Source organism: Sinocyclocheilus grahami, unplaced genomic scaffold (genome assembly GCF_001515645.1).
Source record: "Sinocyclocheilus grahami isolate Dianchi unplaced genomic scaffold, SAMN03320097.WGS_v1.1 scaffold175.1, whole genome shotgun sequence".
Taxonomy (NCBI): Eukaryota; Metazoa; Chordata; class Actinopteri; order Cypriniformes; family Cyprinidae; genus Sinocyclocheilus; species Sinocyclocheilus grahami.
The window spans coordinates 489497-511915 of NW_015505354.1; the positions used below are offsets into that span (position 1 = coordinate 489497).

The following is a 22419-nucleotide window of genomic DNA, read 5'->3' on the forward strand; positions in this document are numbered from 1 at the left end:
GCACTTGATTGAAAATCATAGCAGATCTACGAGTGCAACCCCTGATAAACTGATTACTGATAAACTAATGTAGTTTGATTTGTATTAGTTATCTATTTTAGTTTTAGTTACAGTTGTAGTAGTCATTTTATTCGTTTTTTATTATGTCTATATAAGGTTTTTTATTAAGTTTTAGTTTTGTTTAATTTGAGTTGTTTCAGTACTTCAACATACAAAATGGAAATGAAATAATATATATATATTGAATGTATTTATATATGTGTACATGTGTGTGTGGCTGTACATACACATGTAGTTGTTTTTTGGTGTTTGGCTGTTATGTTAGAACCATTATTATACTCATACCTTTTGTTCTTTTAATATTTTGAATTGTTTTTAGCTTTATTTTTTTGTTTTCATTTAAATGTTTAGTTTTGAAATGTTGTTGTATGCATTTGTCATTTTTTTTAAATTTATTTTATTTTCTTAAATGTGTGTGTGTGTGTATATATATATATATATATAGTAGGCCCTATTTATAGAGTTTTAGCTTTTAGTTTTAATTACTTTTTCTTATTTGTAAGTCGCTTTGGATAAAAGTGTCTGCTAAATGACTAAAAGTAAAATGACTAAAAGAGTTTGAGGAGAACATTAACGCTTAGAGCACATATCTAGTATAGGCTACCTTACAGCAGACTAAACATTTTCTGAATAAATTACAATAAAATAGAATTTTTTTATTATCGGAATTTTACTCAAGTCTTATGTTTCATTCAGGACTCTTCAGACCGACGCACCATCACACATGCATTTCTCCCTGTGCTGCGGTTAGCTGAATGTATAGCAGAAATAAATGCGTCTGTTGATCTCCAGTGGATGTAATCACTGATCACAGAAGTGCTCGTCTGAGTCCCCCCCCCCCCCTCCAATATATTTAACGTTGTGTAACAGGGGTATTATTTTCTGGTGGAGTGTCCTTGACCGTTTCTTGTAATGCGACTCACCCTGCAGGCGTTGATTTCTCATGGACGGGTGGGCCGTCGGATAGGACTCGGACCTGAGTCCAGAATCAACATGCTTCGGAACATACTCACTGGTCTGGTTCGACACGAGAGAATAGAGACAACAAGAGCCCGAGCCGACGAGGTTCGCTTTTACGCTGAAAAGGCAAGTACAAAGCCCCGCTTCAAGTTTCATCTTGCTTTTCCTATATCTGGGAATTCTCAATCAGGGCCATTTTCGACTAGCTAAAATCTTGAAAAATAAAACAGCGTCTGTTTCATTTATGGCTTCTGATAAATATTTTAACGGAGAATTATTATTTGATTATAATGTAAAAATCATAAGATTAATGGTAATTCTGATCCTCAGACTGTCACTCTGCTGCTCTCTGTCTGCCACGAGATGCGCTCCTGTCACTATTCGTTTCCATTATAATTAAATATGATTATAAATACATTTTCTTGACATTTAAGACAAGTCAACAACTATATAATATTAATAGAAAATATTATTGAAATATTGAGGTTATGTTAAAATGGCCACAACAGTGAAATTCTGGTAAATGTAACATTTTAAAATATTAGGACAAAGCAGGTTGAAATGCAGTTAAGTTTAAATCGATTTTAATATGCTCTTTAAAACTAGAACGATTGTTTTCTTTTAATTTTGACTTTTAAAATGTTTTTTGTTTCCTTTTAGCTGCTTGGTTATGCTAAAAAGGGAGATACTAATGAAAAGTCAATGAAAATGGCTGATTTCTGGCTCACGGTAAGTCCTTCAATATGTCATCCATCCATCTTCTATATGTATATTTATTTATATTTCTCCATTCAGGAAAAAGATTTGATCCCCAAACTTTTTAAAGTTCTGGCTGTAAGATTTGAGAATCAAACGGGTGGATGTACACGCATGGCTCGCATTCCTAACAGGGAGAATCTGGACCGTGCGGCTATGGCGGTCCTGGAGTATAAAGGCAACCCTTTCCCACCCTTGTTCCCTATGAAACGTGTCAGTGAACTCAACTTGTTAAACCAACTTCTGAAAGCATACGGAGAAGAAAAAGCTCGAATGGTGTCTGAGAAAAAGGACTTAAGATCTTTAATCACTGTATTTGTACATTTTATTTCATGTAATAAACCAGTATACATTTAATTAAAATCTCTTTAAAATTTGTTCTGTGTTTTGTATAGTTAGTTGATGCTCAAGCATGTCCATTACTTTTTAAATCAATATATTACATTCAAAATTTCTATGACTTTATATAATATATGAATCTGTATGATATATGAATAAGATGTCCTGTAACTGGTCACACACTTTTTCCCCCTCCTTTAAGTATTTTGTCTCCACTACATTTCAAATGGTCCTAAAGAATGGTCAAAGTGAATTTGTGAAAATACAAATATTCCATATCTCTCAGCTAATGAGATTATTTCTCATTCTGGACACATTACAAAATAATTAAAATAATTTTATATAGTATGTTACACAGCAGGACAAATTTAACAATAGTATTTCATGTCAACTAACTCTTTAAATTTGCCCTTGTTTCTAAAAAATAAAATAAAAAATCTATATTAAACTGTGGTCACTGATTCTTAAGTACAAGAAACAAAAACAAAATATGTAATAAGGTATTATTTTGGATTAATCTGTTCACCAATATTATTCCCTGCTTTAATTTTCTCTTGTTTTTCTTGTTTGCCAATATAGATATAAAAATGAGTCAAATGTTGATTAGAAATATTGAAAAACCTAGGATTCACTTTGATGAATGAATTAGTTTTTAAATGTTTTTCAGACCAATGACAATTTGTTCAGCAGTTGATTGTACTTCAGAGTTGTAGGATTACCGTTAGAGTAGATCCCTTTATTACTAATCAAACTGCAAAATGAAACGCATAAACAAGCCATTGTAGTAAAACAGACCTTTTTAATTTGGCAAAAAGGGTATGCACTGCCAAGTCATTTGACACTATTAAAATGCATTCAGTATGAACAGTGCGACAGAAATGTGCTTAACTAAATTTGTGCTCCCCAATGTGATGTGCTAATATCTATCATATATTCAAAAAGTGTGCTATCTCTTCTCTACTAGGTGTGCACACTCACTTAGATGGAAAAATCATGACAAAGCCTTTTAAGATCACCTTTTCTGGTGACTTCCAGACAGAACAAGTTCAGTATTTATTAAAGAAATGGCTTAAGGCCCAAGCACATCCATTAATACAAAAAATCAAACCACGGGAACCTATATTTCATGATTCTTCAAGTATGGTTCTTATTTTTTTTTTTATAAAAAAAAAACAACTAATATAATTATGTCATTAATATGTAGAGTTATAGGATTACATTTAAAGCAGGTCAATTTCAGATGGAGATTATATAGGATATGTTGATATATAACACAAACATGACTCACAACTGGTTGTTTGGTTTAGAAAAAAAATACAGCCATGATAATGGATATTTTACAGATAAAACCTTCACATTTTACCTGTATATCTGTCTTTCACTGTATTGCATTATGCTTGCATTTTCAAGGGTCTCTGATGGTAATGAAGTAAGTGTTTAAAAACAGTAAAGTGCTCCATGCAGTCAATACAAAGTGTTTCTGTAGGAGTAGAGCTATATTTTCATCATACTCAAGTAAACAAACCTTATGATAATCCCAGCAGTCTGAATGAATCTACTTTCTACTCACTGACAGAATGAAAGATCTACTCACAGAATAAAAATCTCCATATCCACTGAAGACTGCTGTGAGTGTTAATAAATATACAAATGTGTAACGAAGTTTGCAGAAATTGAATCTGAACTCAGAACTGTTCAAAGAGTTTTTGAACTCCACACACCCCTGCACGGACTGGACAATACAGAAAGACTGGGATAAAGATGAACGTCATCATTCATCATCCGCTTGCCATAAATATTCTCTACATACTGTAACTGTAAACTGTGTACTGCATACAAAATTAAGACTGCTAGTTGTGAAAACTAGGCACACCCAAAATTACATTGAATATATCAGAATGTAGACAGAGCACAGACATGCATGGTTTACAAATACTAGTTGTTCCACAGTCAACTTGCCTTTGCAGTTTAACATCAGTTTGCAAAGTCTCTAGCTGTATTCAATGTGAATAAAAATATATAAACCCTAAATTATCTCAACTTTACAGACAAAATGTGTACATAAATTCTCAAAAAAACAGTAAAAAAAAATTTAGTGAGGGAGATGAATACTTGGTTCTGTTGCATTAAAATGGCATGGAAATACAAATATTAACAGCACCACTTGAAATAAACGAAGCATTAAAAAAATGTGTCAAGAGCTCACTGTACTGTTACTGTACATCTCTAGCCTACTGTCACATTAAGCTTGAAATATCTTTACTATAGATTCACCATTGTCTCCTGTCACTATTGCACTGCTTGTATATTATCTCTCTCCAGTGACTCTCTCATCTCACTGAATTATTTATTGCTTCTTATTTTTTAAGAGTTATGCCCCACTCTCTCTTGACGTTCTGCAGCTTGCATTTCTCTTTACAAATTCAAAGATATGGATGTTTAGTAACTTTTTTGAAAATGGCTTTACTTTTTCACGCTTGCCTTAACCTAATCTATTGAAATATTGAACTCTTTTCCACCTCATAGATGTTTGAAGGTAGTTTCCGCATGGCCCGTTCCTCTATGGCCTGCTCTAGGCTTTGGAGCCCATTCCCGTGGCCCCTTGCATACTAAAATACTCGGTGAAGTGGGACGTTAATCTAGGAGGAGGGGGAGAGTGTGCAGAGCTGCGTGGTGGTATGGGAGGAGGAAGAGGGGCGAATGTAGACGACAGGTCCGCTGTTGTGGTGATGATCTTGTGCTCGCTGTTCCTTGGCACTTCCTGTCCCTTACGAGCCACTGTCTCATCTATCGTCTTCACAGGGTCCTCAATAGGGAAACATGAGATGGACTATATGAAAGTACTCTTAAAACAACAGCTCACCCAAAAATGAAAATTTACTCACCATGAAGCCATTCAGTATTTAGAGGAGTTTGTTTCTTTTCTTGGAGAACTGATTTGGAGAACTGTAGAATTGCATCACTTGCTCACCAACGGATCCTATGCAGTGAATGGGTGCCGTCAGAATGAGAGTCCAAACAGCTGATAAAAACATCACAATAATCCAGAAGTAATCGAAACGACTCCAGTCCATCAATTAACTTTGTGTGAGAAAAATGTTTGCGTGTTTGTAATAAATCCATTATTAAAGCATTTTTCCATTCAACCAATTGTTCCGGCCAAGATAACATTTTGTTTTCACTTGTCCAGTGAAAAAGTCCATTCCCTGTTATCCTCTTGCATCAAAATCCACCGACATACTGTATTTGTTTAGTTTTAGACTGTTTTCATTTGTAAATATGAGCATATTTCTTTCTTGATTCAGATGAGACAACTTTTTCACTTGAGAAAGCAATATTATGGATAGTGCATTTTGGACTCGTATTTTAGCCAGAAGCAATGGTCTGAAGTTAAAAATGTCCTAAAGATTGGTTTGTTTATTACAAACATGCATCTTAACAAGACGTTAATTAGTGGACTGGAATTATGTGGATTATTGTGATGTTTTTAATCAGCTGTTTGAACTCTCACCTTGATGCAGTGGATCCAATGGTGAGGAAGTGATGTAATGTAAATTTTGATTATAAATTTCTTCAAATCCATTCCAATGGATGTCAAATCTTGGATGGCATGAGGGTGAGTAAATTTTAATTTTTTGGGTGAACTATCCCTTAAAAATAAAGGTTCTTTATTGGCGTCTATGTTTCACAAAGAGCCTTTCCATTGCACAGGTTTTATTATAGAGGAAAAAGGTTCTTTAGATTTTTTTAAATGTTCAACACACTTAGCATAAATGGTTCTTTTAACCATTTAAACCATTTAAAATGATTCTTCTATCGCATTGCTGTCCCAAAAAAACCTTTTTGGAAACTTTATTAAAAAAGCTACCCAGTCTGATTATTTTACCATCAAAATAAGTTCACTTATATTCAAATCAGTTTTTTTTTTCATTCCCATCTATAACATCTAATACTCACTGTGTGGATAGAGAAGAGCTCTGTGAAGTTTGGCTGAGAGTCTCCCAGGAAGGAGCTATTCCCATAAGCATGATGAGGGAAGCTTTCTGCCCCCATGCTTTTAGGACTGGAGAGAAGGATTCCTATCTGGGACGTGCGCACATGGTAGGGAAAGTTCTTATTGGCTGCTGACGGACGCGTGATGGCCTAGAATGACAGGATTAGTCTCGCAGAGTGTTTTATCATATTACTTGCTTAAATAAATTAAGTAACAATAAACAACAGCAACAAAAAAAATCATACCAGGAAGATGACATGGGCATAGAGATGGATGCCGAGTTGGATGCCGTTCACAATCTTTTCCCTGGCCCAGCGAGAGATGCCAAAGTTGGCAATCAGAGCCATAACTGGTACAGCAAAAAACCTATGGGTGAAAAAAGTAATGGATAAAAAGAGGAACAGGCTTTATACTGTCAATCTTCTTTACAATGGCTTTGGAGAGCGTCGAGTCAAAGCAGAGAAAACAGTTTCAGCCTAGTCTCATGAAAAGACAAATGTGACTATGTATACATTTTTTTGAGGAAAGTTTAAAGTGTTTTTCTTTGAGTTCACGTTTCCAATGATTCAAACCCATGCCTTTGATATTAGGAGTGTTACTCTCAGACACCTTAAGTGAGGTGTTAACCTAGAAAAGTTCTTGCCAAAGCTAAATATTGTATTTGTAATAAATGTGACTATTTTGTATGATGAAACCATATTGTACAATAAGTGGCATTTAGGGCACTATTAAAGTTGCGATGCAACAAAAGTAACGTCACATATTTTGTTTCCGTATTTTGACGTGCATCCAAGTGAAATGGATTACGGAAAAAGAACAAAATGTAGGAAAGGGACTTTTTTTATTCTCCGATTGTTGTTTCGATTGTAAGAAAGAGGCTGGGTTTAAGTGGACTATATAATTGGAGAAATCTGACAAGTTGACAACATTTTAAATAAAAAAAGTACCAAAAATAAATAAATAAATAAACATGCACAGATTAGTCAATAAGATAAATAACACACATTTAGAAAACATATAGGGTGAATTTTCATTTTTTCATTTCATGCTGAATGAAACGGGAGTAAAAGTGCTTTTACCGCACTTGCATGTGGAAACAGATAAACTGTATCAAAACAGTAGGCTTGTAACAATTTATGTTCCCTCTTGCACATTAATGTTTTTTCATCAAATAAATTAAATCAATGGAAAAATATAATAACATAAGCTTCTGGTTTTGTATGTTCATAGCTACATATACTATTTTATATTCTATAGGTTTATGTTAACCTTATGGCAAAACTCACCATAGAGTATACGCAGTGAAGAAGGGGATGTAGAAAGGTTGTTTTTCAGGGTAGTGTTTGAGGGACACCAGCACAGCGTAGCAGAACCATACGTAGGCAAGCAGCTGCAAACCCATTAGACCGTACCCTGCAGGGCTGTCATAAGCATACAGCACCTCGCCTGGATCAAAGAACTGCAAACACACACGCAGTGGGAGTGGGAACAGGGAAATCACCGCCCTTGGCAACCCATCTGTATGACTGATGGTTTTAAAACCGACCATGGCACAATCTGTTAGGCTGCATAAGTAGAAACTGGCGAAACATTCCTCAAATCCAGACCTCTAAAGCTGCATTAGAGCAAAAGGTGACATTGACACAAGATGCAACAGGAGCTCTTCAAATGCTACCGCAAGAGCTTATCTGGGTCATTCTCTACACCTGTCTTTCTCTCTCTCTATCTGTCTGTCTATCTGCCGGCTTCCATTACACCACGCTACAGCATCACGACATGCTCATGCTGAGTAACTTCATCTCGCAGCCTTACATTATGTATAGAGTGGAGTAGCTCTCGGGTGCAGCATGAGAAACTGCAGCTGAGAGTGCTCAATCATGATGATTTTTCCAATCACGAGTCACCATTTCAACTAAATTCATTGTAGCAAATTATATTCAAAAGTTTTATGAAAAACTAAATTACAATAAAACAGTTGACATTTTTCCCCACACGTTTTTCAAAAACTGAACAAAGGATAAATTATATTGTGTTCATTCAATTTACAGTGTATATTGCCAGCAAAACCATCAGAAATGCACAAAGTTTGGGGTCGGTAACCTTTTAAAAATGTTTTTGAAAGAAGTTTTTATACTCATTTATTTAAACAAAAATGAAGTTAAAGATTTGTATTATGTTTCAACTGTTTTCTATCTTAATATATCACATGATCCTTCAGAAATCATTATAATATGCTGATTTGGTACTCAAGAAACATTTCTTATTTAAAAAAAAAACAGCATTTATTTGAAATAAAATCACCCTTACAGAAAAGTATACATTTTGTAAGTATTTTAAGTATTTTAAAGTATTTTCAGAAAAAAAAAACCTTATTGACCCCAAACTATGAATATTCAGCTTATTGTCAGCTTAAAAGAAAAATGTTAAGATCTTACTTCTGCTTCATATATGAAGAGGATGATGTAGGTGATGGTGTATATTGTCATATAAATGGATAGTTTCACAGAGCCACTGTGACTTATTCTTGCCCTGGAAATCAAAAAAAGAGAGAAACATTATCACTACTGTATGTCATCTTCTTTGAAAACATGGGTCAAAAGACATTTGTCAGATGTTGGATCCCCTGCATACCTAAAGAACATCAGCATCAAACGTAATCAAACGCTCATCCTTGAATTCAGTACATACTTGAATTTGGATACAGATTTGTCTTGACATCTGGGTCACATTAGAGTGATTAGCCTTGTAAGTCATTACCCACATTATGCGAGAAGTAAGGTCTCCTACCTGGTGACTGTGAATCCCTTCCCCAGGAGAATCAGCATGAGCAAGAAAATCAGGAAGCTCACAGAAAAGAGTGATTTCCCTGGTGAGAGGAAGACAGCCACAGAGAGTTACACAGGTGACCACAAGTAGGTTGCGAATCAGGTCAGCATATAAGAATGAATCCAGTCACAAGCACACAAATGTGTGACGCTAAAATCCAGTATGTTTAGATACTGTATTGTAATACTGTTTAGCACAATTTTATAATACAATATTTGTGGTTCAATCAAATATTTTTACAAAACCCTTTTCCTTAAAATAGAGGAAGATGTGTACATTGAAATTAAATGTTAGGTAACTTGTCTATAGAAAAAGATTGGATTGGAGAGAAAAATAATATTTTCAACTTTATCATTATTTCATGTCAATACATGCATTTACATGCTAAGTAGTTGTGTAAAAAAATCAAGATAATGTACAGTCAGCTGGTTATTATAAATTAAAATAAAATAAACCTTCAGAATGACACAAGACCACCCAATAAGGGTTTCTTTTGCGATAATGAGCATCTGACTGTATATTATCCTCTACATACAGTGTTTTTCTCACCTAATATCTTGAGGCTGCCATTCCCAACACCATCTCTGGCATAAAGGCCCCAGTAAATGCAAAAGAAAAGCAGGCTTAAGACTGACAGAAAGTAATCAGAAAGTAAAAGAAAGGATGCCAGAGAGAAGAGAGAAGAGAGAGAGAGATAAGTCACAGTAGCAGCCGTGAGAGCACAGAGGAAGAAGTTGAATGTGGGGACGAGATAAGGATGAAAGAAAGAAGGGATGACACAAGAGATATTGTTATGCATCCAGTGTCATAAAAAAGTGTGTGCTTGTGTTTATCTATATGAGTGTGTGCAGTGGCCTTACTCACCCTCCACTCCAGCTGCAGTCATAAACATCTTATAGGTCGTATGGAGTAGCTGTCTTCCCTTTAAATTATCTTAAAGAATTACACAGAAGAAGAGATTCAGGGGAAATTAATTACTAATGCAGAGAGACTAAGAAAAAAAGAAGTATCACAGTATCTGTATGTTCGTTTATCTGGCTAAAAATATCCTTTAATTTAACACTGAATAATAAGACTTGCACATTACTGAGACCAACACATTTGAGATCTTTTATACCTCAAGGACATGGAAACTCACAAGCAAAATAACAAGACAGTGTAAACACAAGGGCGAAAATAACCAAAAACGTGATGTCTGTCTCCAGGATGCCTGAAACACATAAACAGAAGAAAACAAGAACAGTATTCAGTCACAATCTAAGCATGATAAATGTCTTGAAGTAATTGGTCGCCCAAGAATTCTCATCGTTTACTCATTCCAAACCCCTGCTGTACAACTTTCTCAGAAAGTGAAATTTAGCTGAATGTTCACACTGTTCTTTTCCATACAGTATGACTTTCCATTACAGTAAATGGTAACCAGGGGACAAAATATATTATTATTATTACTATTATTATTAATTCACATATTAAATAGAATAGTGAACATTGCAAAATTATTAGCAGAACTAAAAGACAAATCAATGAAATCTTCACAACACTTTTAGTCAGCAATGAAACTTTTATCTGTTTCTAACCTAAAGCTGTTGTATAACTTTAAAGACTTGAGGTGTGTCCCAATTCGTATACTTATGAATTATTCTATGCCGTTTTGTAGTATAAATAGTGCGAGTAGTGTGTACACACTGAAAATTCCAAAAAGAAAAAGTGCACTTTAAATAATCAGATGAAGTGTGGAATGTTGGACACTTCATGTACTCAACTGTCACAGCTTTAATTAGCGGAGGGGGAGGGGCTATCAGACTCTGATTATAAATGACAAAATAACCTTATACAATTCACACACTACACGGTTGAGTGCATAGTAAATAAGTGTACAGCATTTGGTACACAGCTTTGGAATATAGTGCAAAATTTGTGTAGACTATTTGGAAGCTGTTGTTTTTTTTGTCCTTTTGGAGCTTCAAAACCCCGGGCCCAAGTCACCATTCACTTTCATTTAAGAAGAAAAAATTATATAGATTTGAAAAACATTGAGGGTGAGTATATGAATTTTATTTTTTTTCCTGGAAAAAATGTATCATGGTTTTCACAAAAATATTAACCAGTTTATTTAACAGTGATAATAAGAAATGTTTCTTGAGCACCTAATCATTAGAAAATACCATTAAAGGAAAAAAATTACATTTTATGTAATTTATATTAAACAATATAAACAATGTAATTCATATTAAACAATATATTAAACGGTTATTTTAAATTGTAATAATATTTCACAATATTAGAGTTTTTACTGTATTTTATTTCAATAACTGTATCCTTGGTGAGCATAAAAGACTTCTTTTAAAAACACTGAAATATTGTACTGACCCCACACTTTTGAAGGGTAGTATATATAATGGATATATTTTGTCATACTTTTACATCATCCAAAATAAATTCCTCCCACTTTCAGTCATGTCTCACCAAACTCATCTGCAGAGAAATGCTGGGTCCAGAAGGACTGTCCATTGGTTAATGTCATTTCATATTCCAGCTGCAGCCCATCTCCCTGTTGTTGCATGGTGAAAGAGAAAAAGAGGGAATTCGGAGGAGAGAAAACAGAGAGAAAAAAAAGAGTGGAGAGGTTCAGAGACCATATAAACACTGAGTGCACAAACAGATCTTTGGGCTATAAAAGACTTCAAAGCAGCACCGTTTCTAGCTGTTGAGAGGATTTCGGCCCGGCTTAATAAAAGAGAAAGACTTTGATTTCACTTGGCAGGAAAAAAACCATTCCCTCTCCCGCACTCCAAAAAGGTGAGGTGCATGAAGCATACCCTATCACCAAATCAATGTGGCCAGAGATGGAGAGGAAAGAGAGAGAGAGCAGGACAAAAATATAGAGCTGGAGAGGGACAGAGAAAAGACCGTGAGATACAAAGAGAATGAGCATGAAAGGCTGAAGTGAGTAATCAAATGACTGTAACAGAAGTTACGAGATACAAAGGTATAAGACTGGCCAATGAGAAAGGAAGCATGAGATAGAAGAGGGGAAAAAATGTCAGCAGACGCAGAGAAGCTCTATTAGGGACTGTGCTCAGAGACGATGCTTTACTTCAGTCCAACAGGATTTAACATTACATCCATCAGTCTGCCTCCATCCATGAAACATCCCTTTACATTTTGCCCCCATTTATCTGGATAAAATCCTTTCACATCATGTACCTCTCCAACACTACATGTGCATCACTTCAAGCAGCTACAACAAAAATCACTCACTGCCTCCTGAAGATGGTCCAATCCAGAACTGAGCCTCTTTTTCTTAAAAAAAACATCCCTTTAATGACATTCCTTACAATCAGGTCAAATAATTACTTGCCATGTTTCCATGTTTGCAGACTTGAGTGCATTTGGATTGTACAGTTATTAGTCATAATCAAGTAGGAACATGTCAAAAAACATATATTGTAGATGTATTATAGAATGTCTTTTCAAGCTAATATTTTATTATCATGGGACTATGTAAACCATTATCTGTATATCTTTCCTTATCTGTTGCAATGTCAAAATGATCTGCATCTGTATTCGAATGGAATTGAATGTGGTTGAGCTTCAACTAGAAGCATGTCAAAACAAAGTAAAAAGCACATTTTTAATGCAATTCTATTCAATTTATAGTTTCCATTTAGCAAACATATAATTCATCATATTATTTTACTATTATAGAATTTATCAATATTTTGAATTAGCTTTTATTTTTAGATTTTCAATTTCTGTTTTAATTTTAGTTAATTCTATTAATTTTTATCTTTCTATTTATCTTTATTTATTATTATTTCAGTTTTAGTCATTTTAGTACTTCAACTTACATTTATTTTATTTTACTTAGCCAAGGCAATATTTAAGTTTTTCATTTAATATTTACATTTTACTTTATTAAAAAGTGTTTTCGTTGATAGAAATAAAGCTGAAATAGTTTTAGTCAAAAATAAAAACACTGTTCAGAATGTTTAAAACATTACCATAAACATTTTAAAATATAAAGCATACAGTGGCATGCGAAGGTTTGGGAACCCCTTGCAGAATCTGTGAATATGTGAATAATTTTAACAAAGTAAGAGAGATCATACAAAATGCATGTTATCATACAAAATGCATTTTTTATTTAGCACTATCCTAAGTAAGATATTTGACATAAAAGATGTTGACATTTAGTCCACAAGAAAAAACAAATAGCTGAAATTATAAAAATAACCTCATTCAAAAGTTTGTGCCATCTTTTGCATATTTGAACCCTTTCCAGCAGTGACTGTACGATTTTTAGATCCATCTTTTCACACTGAGGACAATCGAGGGACTCAAACACAACTATTAAAAAAAGGTTCAAACATTCACTGATGCTCCAAAAGGAAACACGATGCATTAAGATGCATTAATTGAATTTGAAGATCAAGGTACATTGTACTTAATCTGTCTTCTGGGAAACATGCAAGTATCTTCTGTTGCTTCCGAAGGGCAGTACTAAATGGAAAAAAAAGATATTTCAACAAAATAGGAAAAATTTGGACATCCTCATCCTGTTCAAAAGTTTTCACCCCCCGGCTCTTAATGCATCGTGTTTCCTTCTGTCGCATCAGTGAATGTTTGAACCTTTTTTTAATAGTTGTGTTTGAGTCCATCGATTGTCCTCAGTGTGAAAAGATGGATCTCAAAATCATACAGTCACTGCTGGAAATGGTTCAAATATGCGAAAGATGCTGGAAAACTGAAGAATCTGCAGGACCTGGAGGATTTTTCTGAAAAACAGTGCTCAGTTAACTGTTCGGAAAAAAAACAAGGGACTCATGAACAACCATCACAAAACAAAAAAACAGTCGTAGATTATCCAGGTAACCACACACAGTATTAAGAACCAAGGGTTCCCAAACTTTTGAATGGGGTTATTTTTTATAATTTCAGCTATTTTTTTTCTTGTGGACTAAATGTAAACATCTTTTATGTCAAATATCTTACTCAGGACAGTACTAAATAAAAAATAACATGCATTTTGTATGATCTCTCTTATTTTGTTAAAATTATTCACATTTTCACAGATTCTGCAAGGGGTTCCCAAACCTTCGCATGCCACTGTATGTATGATATGGAATCTTATTTTAATGTTTGAATTTCTCAGAAGCTCACAGTAAAAGGAGAGGGGAACATGGGCAACCGATTTGAATGTCACACAATTCTTATTTTCATTCACAAGATACAACTTTATTCAGAGGCTTCACAGTCTAACCATTATGTTGTTTGAAATGTTCATTAAAACTTTTGTTTTACCCTTGTAATTCTGTATAATTTGGTGCAATTAGTTATTCATTCTGTTGTCATTAATCATGCCTTCCTGAATACAGTAGTCTGCTTCAGGCACATTCCTAGTCCCTAGTATATTGTTTACTGTATCACCACTCACCCCACACTTGCTGAGCGCAATGTACCACCATCTCTCTCTGACAGAACGAAAACTTCGACCTCCTACACAACTCAGCATCTCTTCATTACCTTCGCCTTCCACCTGACAGAAGCAGACACAAAGACATATGATTATAAAGAGAAGCAACTCTTAATTGTGTAATAGTTTATCACTGATTCATCAGAGAATGGTTATAATTTATTGTTGAGGTGTGTAATTTCTTTCCTTGTTCTATCCCAGTTCAATATGCAGAGACACAAGTGAGCCATTAATCAAAATATGTAAATACTGAAGCATGTTTTATTATGTTTGTTTGAATGAGCTCAACCAATGGCAGACAGGGGATGTGTTTGGGAAACCAGTTTGAAAACAATTATTTTTGGCGGTGCCAGTGGTGCAGAATAGCAATTTAACTGTTATACTGTAATCATACTACTTCAAGCCTAAAGGACACATACACGCAAGCACGCAGACTATATATAAATAGCTTTTTTCTTACCATACAGCCAGACCAGGTGTAGCGGGTGGTTAGGTTGATGACCTGGTTATTTTCAGGCCTCAATACTGACTCTTTCAGGTAGCAATCCTGTAGAGCCACATAAACCATCCATTAACAAACATGTTCTCCATGGGATTTAAAACCCCCTACAACAATAACAAAAGCTGAAGAACTAAGTAGCAGATTAGTACTGGAGTAGTGTGATGAAAAGCAGGGGCTTCCTACAAGCACTTTTTCATAGAGTCCCGCAATGCAGATCCTGCCACGGGGAGGGAGAAAATGTGCTGTATTGAAATACGCACATGCACCGACACTCGTGTCTTTTTGGAGACTGGATTTGGACTTTTAATCCAACTGCTGACATTTCTTCTTTAATCCTCATACTTTCTATTGATGCGTAGTGCACACATTCATGCTCGTACTCTCTGTTTGTTCATGCGCACACATGCAGTCTGTCAGTAAGTACACTCAATATTTTCACACACACACACACACACACACAAACACAAAGTCTGTCAGTGTGTGTCTCACCTTGTCCGGCCTCTTGTACACAGCTGGCCACTGAGAGCTTTCATCAAAGTAGAGCAATATGTTCTGACAGCATCGGGACTTTCAGTGAAAAACAGGCATAGAGGGAGGGAGAGAAAGACAGGATAGACAGATGGATAGATAGAGAGAGGGGGAGAGATTAATACTTGAACTGTCTATGCCATCTAGAAACTTAAAAGATGTATTGGCTCTATATAGAGAATGACTGACATATAAAGAAAGAAGAAAGGCAGAGTCTGACAACATAATTTAATGGTCAAACTTTGTAAAATTTTTTGGTCGTTGTTATTTACAGTGTTCTTGTTTTGTTTATTAAAGCAATAAGCCCCAAGAAGCCATGGTTTACAGTGAATTTATAACAGTTAAGGGGCGTTGTTAGGCACGACGCGAAGCGGAGTTCACGGGGCTTATTGCTTTTATAAAATGGTTATTCCATATACGTAGTAAGGTTTCACAAAATAAAACAGAGCAAATAAAGTGTAATGATATTAATAAAAACAGTATTCTTCCACCAAACAATGTAGTTCCTCAGAATCAGTTGTGGTTGCAACAAACAAACGTAAACAAAGGTGTATATTTGTAGAGTAATTTACAACAGCATCGAACGTGGCTCAGCCAATCAGAATCAAGGACCGGAACTATCCGTTTTATAAAACATTATAAGGAGTAACCCAAAAAATTTGTATTTGTAATGAAAACAACTAAACCAAATTAAGATTTTAGGCAAATATTATATGGATGTAATGTGGAGAAATACTGATATATAGAGATGCATAATATTATAATTCTAGTCAAATCAATGTCAATTATTATTTTCATGTAATAGGCCATAATAAATAAATAAATCCAACAATAACTGATGAAACTGACAAGTGTGGTACTGTTTAGTCTTACCTTGGGGTATCGGAACTTGAAGTCCAATCGGCCAAAATCAGTCAGGAAGCAAAACCTTGTGAGGAAAACCCAGTCCTGTGGAGAAGAGGGGAGGAAACAGAAAGAAATCAAATAGGTATGTAGTGGCTGTGTCTGGATGGTAACCTTCACTCTGAGGACAGTCTTGTGGGATTGGACCAGCGACATTCATGCGCTGTTTATTTGGAGTCCTGCAGCAAGCATACCCCTACCCGCACCCGCGCTAGCAGCAAACACGAATCTCATGAAACTTTCACAGAACGGCTTCACCATCCAGACATGACATCATTTAGCAGACAAAGCACTTTACAGTACATTTATTAGAAGCATATTTCCCCTGGAGCTTGCTCAATGACACAATAGTGATGGCTTAGAACTTGCTGGGACTGAATCAGTCCCAATCTTCTGCTTCCAAGCCCTGAGCTTTACACCACAAAAATTTCATAAACTCCAATAAGTCTGATATAATGAAGTGATAACGGTTAAAAAATCTTCATATCACATTATACTGTAACAGTTGAATGGGTAATAAGTTCCTGCAGTGTTCAGGGCTTCAGTCTGGTCTCATCTCAAACACTCTCTTGAACTTAGGCCTACAGACACACGCAGTCAGTGCAGTGTAAAATGGCACTAAGCCCCAATCCCAATTCTATTTTATACCTCTTCCCCTTCCCCTTGTCCCTTGAAACAGAGTGTCAAGGAGTAGGGGTGAAAATATTCCCCTAAGAATTGGGACACCACTACTATGCCGTCACACGTCATCATACGTCGTCTAGCTCCTACAATACACACACCTGTGAGCTGGTGAGCGTTGTTAGCAAATATTAGCGATTTTTTGCAAACATTTCTTTGAGTAACATGACCGTAAATATGAACTCATGATTGATTGTAACAAAACAAATCATTACTTTTCGTTAAAATCTTTATTAATGCCAAAATACCGCTTCGTTTGAAGTGTGGTCCCGAAAAATCTTCGTTTGAAGGGCTGTCTGGCCCTTCCCCTACCCCTCCAAAAGAGAATTGAGACACCCCTACCCCTTCACGTGAACACGCGAAACGGAGGGGTAGGGGAAAGGGGAAGGGCTAAGGGGTAGAATTGGGATTGGGCCTAAGTGCGCTCCAGCTTTCAGCCCCTTGTCCATATTAACTTCTCCCTTCAGTGTCTACTGTTGGTGGTTTCCATAACAACAGGTTTCCTTGACAATACAGACACCAGCCCCAAGACTCTCTGACCCAGAACTGAGCCCAAATAACCATTAGGAGCCAGGCTTCACATGACCGAGCTTCTGAAAGACCACCTTGTCTCTCTAAAACAGAAGCGCATGTAAAAGAGCACCTATGGTCAGTCAGCCAGTTAAAAAAAAAACACCCACTCAAAAAAATCTCAGTACTATTGTCATGGCAACGGACACATAATGCACTTTGCAGCTACTATAGAAACCAGCAGAGGCCCGACTCGGTCTAAACCCCTTAAATGAATGACTGTCCTCAAATCCCACTTTTTAAACTTCAAAAACATTTTTTTTCTTTCTTTCTGACCTTGTTCACATTCCCATCTGTCACGTTTCTCATGTGACTGCACAGCCAGATCTATTTTTTGTGAGAAAAATTCTCTCTCTTTTATCTCATGAACATGAGGTGGTGAAATTCCCAGGGTTCAGTACAATTTAAGCTAAACTGAGGGAATTTGTATTATAATGTTGCTTACCTGAATAAAAAAAACTGACTTATCCTTCATTTTCTTAAAGAAAAATCTGAATTATACTGTGGCATTTAAAGTGTATGGGGCCACAAAAAAAACTATTTTAAAAGAATAGCCACTAGAGTGCTTGATATTAGAGTAAAAAAAATGCTTACCAACCTTTTCATCAGTATGTAAAGTTATGTCTAATTTTACTACTGCTATTGAATTCACTCATGTAGATTTTTATGCAAAGAAAATTAAAGTTTTTAGGTCATAAAAAGCTATTTTAAGCAGTTTTTATAGCCTGTGTTATACATTTATGCATAAATGTATTGTTCATTCAGTTTCTTGTATTTCCTTCATGTTCATTAAATCGGTGTGATGAAATCAGTGCTGCAATAACTTTTTGCAACACAGTAAGTCTCATAGTTTGTGAAGTTCAGACCAATATTTACTTGTTGCACTGTGTCTATCAAATAGTCAGTGGATCCCATAAGGCACAATGCAATCAAATAATTCACCCAACAGCTATAAAAATGAAGAATGTGAAGTTAATTTTCTATGTAAATTTACATCCAAATGTACTATTATGTAGCTATGACCATGTTATAATGAATGTAAAAATGATTATTTAAAAAGTTTTACAGCTCCAGTAATACACAAGTACAACAATATAGCACAACAATTAATGCAAGTGACTTACTTTTTTAAAAATGACTTCATATTTCTTCTTTTCAACGAAAATCAGTCCAAACTATTTTATTTATTTATTTATTTTTAGATCAACATTACGCCACAAATGCTGTTGACTGAGCTTAATTTGTTTTGAAAGTTAGGATTGAGACAACTGTGTATTTGTTTACGAGGGTAAACTCATACTCATATAGCGGCTGGTTGCACAACAGAATGTGTATGTTGTGGTGCAGAATGGGCCATAAAAAGTGTCACTATTAATCCCTGCCATCCGTCTTTCCCCCCCCTACAGATACTGCATTGTAATACAAAGTCATTGAATCAGCCAAAGGGAGGGTGAGAGACATGGCACACAGACACTACATTAATCAAGCACTATACCCAGATGCAGTATCCGGTCACTTCACCGAATCAGTGGTGGCCTCACCTCTCACGGTCTTTCCAGATCTCTGTCCGCTCGCTAAGCCTCATTAAGAATTAATTACCAATCAACTAGTCATGTCACCCCAGGTCCACTGCGCTTTTAAATGATTCATTACTTAAGTTACACAATAGCGCACTGCATAAATACACTCACATGCGCTGACACACATATACACTAACACACACACACACAACACGTTGACCTGAATGCCCCTAGAAAGAGTCTTATACGCCTGGGGCAGTGTTAGTTACCCGTAGGCGGTTTCCTGCACAACCCTCTGGCCAGACTCGATTTAGAGGAAGGAGTACATAAGCACACACACACACACCCGCACACACACAATACATACATGCGCACACACACACACGCACACACACATTACATTCAAATAGTCAACTTAAACTAAAACTAAAATTGAAACTATAAAAAAAAACATTTTTGTTATTTACAATAAAATAAACTTTAACTGAAATAAAATATAAAACACCTTTTATTTCAGCTAGTTCAGCTTTTTATTTCAGCAACATCTCTTTTTTTACCAAGTTTAACTTGATATACTAAAATAACTAAACCTGAAATAAAAATAAATACAAACCATTTAGGCATACAAAAACTACAAAAAAAGACATTACTAAATTGCTAAAACTTTCAAATTAAAATAAAAGTGGAAAAAAAAAAATTTAAACTGATTAAAAATATTAAAAACTAACACTGAAAAAGGGCCTGACAAGGGAGAGGGGGCCTGATGATTCACACAACGAAACATTTTTAATGTGACAAAACCTCCCAGTAATGTATAAAATGTGTGTATGTGTGAATGTGTGCATGGCAGTGTAAAAGAATGACCTTGTAAGGAAATAAACAGAAGTGAGATTAATGGACTGTTTAACCATCTCATATAGCGACCCAAAATAGAGCAGGATCAGCACTTGAATAAAAGCAGGCACAGGTTGTTGTTACATTACCCACAGCAAATAGAGGGCAGGACTCATCTACAACTGCCAACTTTAATTGGAAGAGACCAACACATACTTTATTAACTCACTGCATAAACATCAACATTAGTCAAATTAGAAAATAATAAGCTGTATATGGATGCTTTTAAGTGCTAAAAGTCATTTTAAACAGTTCTTTATAGGCTGACTATGCTTTTTGAAATGAAATGTAGTGTTCCCTAATTTCTTTGAATTTCCCCCATTTTTGTTCATTAAATCAATCTGATTAAATAAGTGCTGCAATAACTTTCTGCAGCAAAATCAGTCCCACTGTTTGCTTAAGGCCAATATTTACTTTGTGTCTATCAAATAATAGCCAATGTTTCCCATAAGGCACACTGCAATCAAAATCACCCAACAGCTATTAAAAATAAAGAAAATGACGTACGCCAAATAAAGACACACTTAAACAGCAATAAATGACTCAAACAGTCTATTTCCAAGTGAATTTTGTGCACCGACTTGTCGACGCATATTGACACACATCACACATCATTGCACCTTTAAAAGCAGAGCTAAGCAACCCTAAATCTGTTTGGACACCAGCATGCGATACCTGCAACTCCACAATGCTGTAATGACAGCATAATACACAGAAGAACATCTTGGTCGACACACACCTGTAAAAGCTGATGGGAGGGTGTAAGTTGGTTGTCGGCAATACGCCTTTTAAAATGTGTTTTTCTTGACTGGAGGACGAATTAAGCTTTCATCGGCTCAATAGCGGCGAGTGTAATGATTTTGGCAAAGCATATTAAAGCATCAGGCTTCCAGATGCGCGCGAACGCAGAGGCGTGAATACAGACTTGCCGTAAGAGCCCATTAATAACACAGCCACCAGAAGATGCGCAGAAAACTCCGAACCGTTACCAGCACCACAGTAATAAAACGTAAACATTATACTCACCTCTTTTGTGTTGACGATACCTCTGACGTATTTCCCCAAAACCGAGCCGACACATAATATACTGGACACCACGGCGAGTCCTAACACTTTCTCCATCTTCACCGGTCCACCGTCGCGTTTCTGCGCTCTCCTTCCGATATCGTGTGAGCCGGAAGGCTTGCGGAGATCTGCCTAGTTCTGCCAGACGCGCGTCCTCGTTCTTCGCCTCAAACGCAAGTATCCCCAGAATCTTCGCCGGGAGCGCGCATAGTATCGCACGCGCGCGGCCGATATTTTATTGCGACATAACATTACACAAATATGCACATTTTTATAGATATAACCCCTTCCTTTACAGTTTTAATTCGTCTTATTAGTCATGTCTTTTGCTTTCTTTATCCAGCTACACTACAAAAAGGTAAACACAGAGAGGTGCAGAGAAAATATTTATTCAAATATAAATCAACACAGGGAAAATACATACCGCAGAAAATACTCTCATTTCTCACTGTAACATTCCCATAGTCCTCACAAGTCTCTAAAATATTCGGTCAAGAAAAAACAACAACAACTTAGGAGTATAATTATGGTCTCTTTATACAATAAATGTCATCTATGCATATACAGTACATTCCAAATACACAGGTTTGCACTTAGGGTGTCTTTACATGAGGAATAATAATAACAACAATAACAAGAATATCAATAATAATTATTATTACTATTACTAATATAATACTATAACTATTATTGCAATTATAATCATGATAATTAATAATCATTTTAATAATTAATACAAATAAATCACAATCATAAAGAAAACAACTCTCAGTCCACAAATGTCTGAGGACAGCTGAAAGCTCCCTCACATGCCACCCTACATGCTGCTGTTTACACTCAACTATAAAGTGCTTATTTGCTGAGATTGTCCTGAAAACATCAGGTCTGACTGAATGCAAAAAGTTTGCCTGGGACATACAGTGCAGTCCTTCAGGATTTTGTATCACTCAATGACGGCAGTGAAAATGAGGAGAGAATAGACATCAGCACCCTCGCAAATGATACTGCAGTGGTCATTACAGCCTGCACTTAAAGTGCGTAACATCACTGTCTGTGGACTTCAAGAGGACAGGAGCTCAAAACCACTTGCAGCAAATCCATTCTGACACAACGAAACTCCAACCTACAGATTAAAACTCCAAGTCAGTGACAGATTGACTATTAGTCTTCAGAACAGATGTAAAATGCAATGACACGACTCAGTGGGCTGGTGCCTCTGAGGGGAGATGATGCAGCACAGTTTCGCCTCAGTAACGCAGGTATGGCCATTTAAACAGAGGACTAAATTAACATGGTGTTTTATATAACACCCTTGAGATGAATGAGTAATCTCTCTCTGAGGTAG

General features: G+C 35.9%; 2 protein-coding genes across 2 annotated transcripts; one reads left to right on the top strand and one right to left on the bottom strand.

Annotated features, from left to right (window-relative positions):
• The first annotated feature begins 756 nt into the window (after positions 1-756).
• Positions 757-3125, top strand: LOC107593706 (39S ribosomal protein L17, mitochondrial-like). The gene is made up of 4 exons (XM_016283563.1): positions 757-1146; positions 1681-1749; positions 1816-2123; positions 3080-3125. Exons 1-4 carry the CDS (start codon positions 973-975, stop codon positions 3123-3125), a joined length of 597 nt encoding a protein of 198 aa, XP_016139049.1. The 5' UTR covers positions 757-972.
• A 159-nt stretch (positions 3126-3284) lies between these two features.
• On the bottom strand, positions 3285-21250 carry LOC107593664 (transmembrane protein 145-like). Its single transcript, XM_016283497.1, has 15 exons — positions 21036-21250; positions 16315-16389; positions 15403-15480; positions 14872-14958; positions 14373-14474; positions 11402-11486; positions 10074-10145; positions 9800-9868; positions 9485-9565; positions 8897-8975; positions 8545-8638; positions 7396-7568; positions 6355-6475; positions 6073-6258; positions 3285-4921 (listed from the first exon to the last, which is right to left on the bottom strand). The coding sequence occupies exons 1-15, from the start codon at positions 21129-21131 to the stop codon at positions 4688-4690; spliced, it is 1632 nt and encodes a 543-aa protein (XP_016138983.1). The 5' UTR covers positions 21132-21250; the 3' UTR covers positions 3285-4687.
• Between the last annotated feature and the right edge of the window lie 1169 nt (positions 21251-22419).